Genomic DNA, 2,446 nt, shown 5'->3' with positions numbered 1-2,446 from the left:
ATATATGTGTGTGTATGTATGTATGTATGTATGTATGTATGTATTTTTTATGGAGGAAGGTGCCAACAAAGGCAAAAGTGCCGAGGGCCCACAAAAGTCAAATGCAGCCCTGCCCTGCTCTGGTCCGAAGAGCCAGGCTGGCAGGGATTCCCTTGGGCCCCTGAATCCATGGTGATCTCCCTCACCCTCTTCACTGTTCGGTAGCAACTGCGGTCTGTCCCTCCCCCCTCACCACTTAGGATCTGGAATATTTTCTTTTATGTTATTTCTTTTTAAGGACCCATTTCACATGCCATTTCCGTCACTTGGCTATAGCTATCTGGAGCACGTGGTGAGAAAAATTCAAGAGGCTTGTCTGGGGTCCGTGGGAAAGAATGTTGTGATCCATTAGTGGTGTCTCTCCTCAGCTTGTGATGGGGGGAGGGGAGGAGGGGCAGGACGCATGCTCTGCCCTTGCTTATAAGGAAGGACCTTTGCCTTATATCTCCAACTGGATTGACCGCAAATTCCACAAGGTAGAGTTTGCCTTACTCATGCTGAGCATCCCACATCTACTGATCTAGAAAGTCTCCTAATACCTATTGATTTATTGATTGATTGATTGAAGTAATGTCTGTGAATAACACATTTGATCCAGTTGAATGCCCCTTTGACATGCTTTCATTCTTTTTTTCCCTCTTTAGACGTCTGAACAAGAATAAGCTCCAAGTCCTTCCAGAATTGCTTTTCCAGAGCACACCGAAGCTCACCAGACTGTGAGTAGAATGGAACTGTGTTCTCTTGCCTGGCTTTGGTTATGTGGAGAATGTGGCTGCCTTCATGCGCAGAGCCCCAGGCGGCTCGGAACCTGGCGAGTAGGCCTCACTCAAGGAGACTTGGGTATCCATGTGCTGTGCCCCACACTCCCCTCCAGGCCCGATTTCCTTGCCCCCTTCCTCCAGAGGTTGGCGGCCTGTGTGGCCAGTGGGGGCAGGCAGCAGTGGTAGTGTCCCAGAGGGCATGGGTTTGGACAAAGCATTTCAATGTCACCACTTTGCTGGCTAGACCAGTCCCACCTGCTGCCTACTTCCCACCATTGCCAGTCAGAGAGCCCTGGGGCTGGAGGCCTGTGATTTTGTGGGAAAAGAAACACCTTGAGTTTTGCTTTGTCTTCTGGAATGTTCCAGGATATCCTGAGGAGGGGAGAGTTGGAGATGCCTCTGTGCATTTGTTCAGTGTGAGTTTGGAAGCTCAGAAGCCAGAGACACACGTCAAGAAGGGGGTTGTGATTCACGTGCAGTGGGTGTGAGGCAGGTGCTAATTATTGGCAGTGAACAGCTCCATGGCTTTGAGCTCTAAGTTCTGCTGGCATGGACGAGGGTATGTTATAGGGTGAACCGGGTTGCCCAAGGCTTGCCTGTCTGAATGGAGCTGCGCCATGTCTGGCTGCTTAGCAAGCAGGCAGTGAAATTTACAGCCTGGCTGGGGAGACTCTGCAGGAATGTGAGGGTTTCCAGTCCCCCCCTTCAGTCAGGAGCCTGGGGACAGCATCGCTGCTGCACACCTGCCCCGCAGAGCATGAAGCCCTCGGGCTGAGCAGCGCACTGCTGACAGCAGCCCTGTTCTTTGAGGTCGTAAATGCCCCCCCTCACATGCTTGGCCCTTTGTGACCTCTTTCTAGTCCCCTGTCCTTCTGAAGTCTTCAGCCATCACCTGGGATGAAAGGGGGGAAATAGCAAAATCCCACTCAGGGGATATATCTGCTTGGTGCAGTGCGGGGAGCATGGGCTTTGGGGTCGGTAGGTGAGAAGCAGCTCATTTTTTCATCCCTCCCAGTTTGCTTCTCTGGCAAATGGGAGACTACTGTTCCCCCAAGTAACCAAATATACACTGTTCACTCTGAGTGGAGGGTTCAGCCAGGCTATGAACTGTCTTGTCCTCCAGGGGGTCCTGGGGGCTCAGGGGATGGAAGATTAGGGGACCCTGTTGAGGCATTCGCAAACTAGACTGTGTAGAGATGCTAGGGCAGAGGCAGGCAGGGTAGGGAGCATGAGATCGGGTCTCCTTGGGCTCATACTCCCAGGAGAGCAGCCTGCATGGAGGCCACCACAATGACAGGCTTCCCCCGGAAACTCAAATGCCTTCTTTTCTGTGGCATTAGCGCGGACCCTTTCCAGGGGAGAGTGTAACTCCGCTGCCACCATCCAACAAGGGGCAACCCGCCTGGGCAGAGTTTTACCTCCAGCCACACTGCCACCTAGACCATGGTCCCTGACCCAGGGCCAGCTGTGTCATGAGGCACGGTGGGGACAGTGCCCAGGGCCAACAATGCTTTTAGGGGCCCATGAAAATGTTTTAATTTCTTCTAAACTTAGAAGAAAAAATAAATATGAGCTTTCAGATCAGAGTACATGTTATAATATAGAATATTAATATATTTGTTTTTATATTATAATATTATATTATA

At 51.1% G+C, this 2,446-nt stretch overlaps 1 protein-coding gene across 1 annotated transcript in view; it reads left to right on the top strand.

The window, feature by feature from the left end:
- Window positions 1-2,446, top strand: part of SLIT3 (slit guidance ligand 3) — a 532,520-nt gene that overhangs the window by 101,327 nt on the left and 428,747 nt on the right. Inside the window, exon 4 of the mRNA XM_006774961.2 lies at window positions 684-755. Coding sequence (XP_006775024.2) covers window positions 684-755 — 72 coding nt within the window. The remainder of the gene's footprint in view (window positions 1-683; window positions 756-2,446) is intronic.

Source organism: Myotis davidii, unplaced genomic scaffold (genome assembly GCF_000327345.1).
Source record: "Myotis davidii unplaced genomic scaffold, ASM32734v1 scaffold828, whole genome shotgun sequence".
NCBI lineage: Eukaryota > Metazoa > Chordata > Mammalia > Chiroptera > Vespertilionidae > Myotis > Myotis davidii.
Note: the sequence above shows the minus strand (reverse complement) of the source record. Positions and strands in the feature narration are given on the sequence as shown.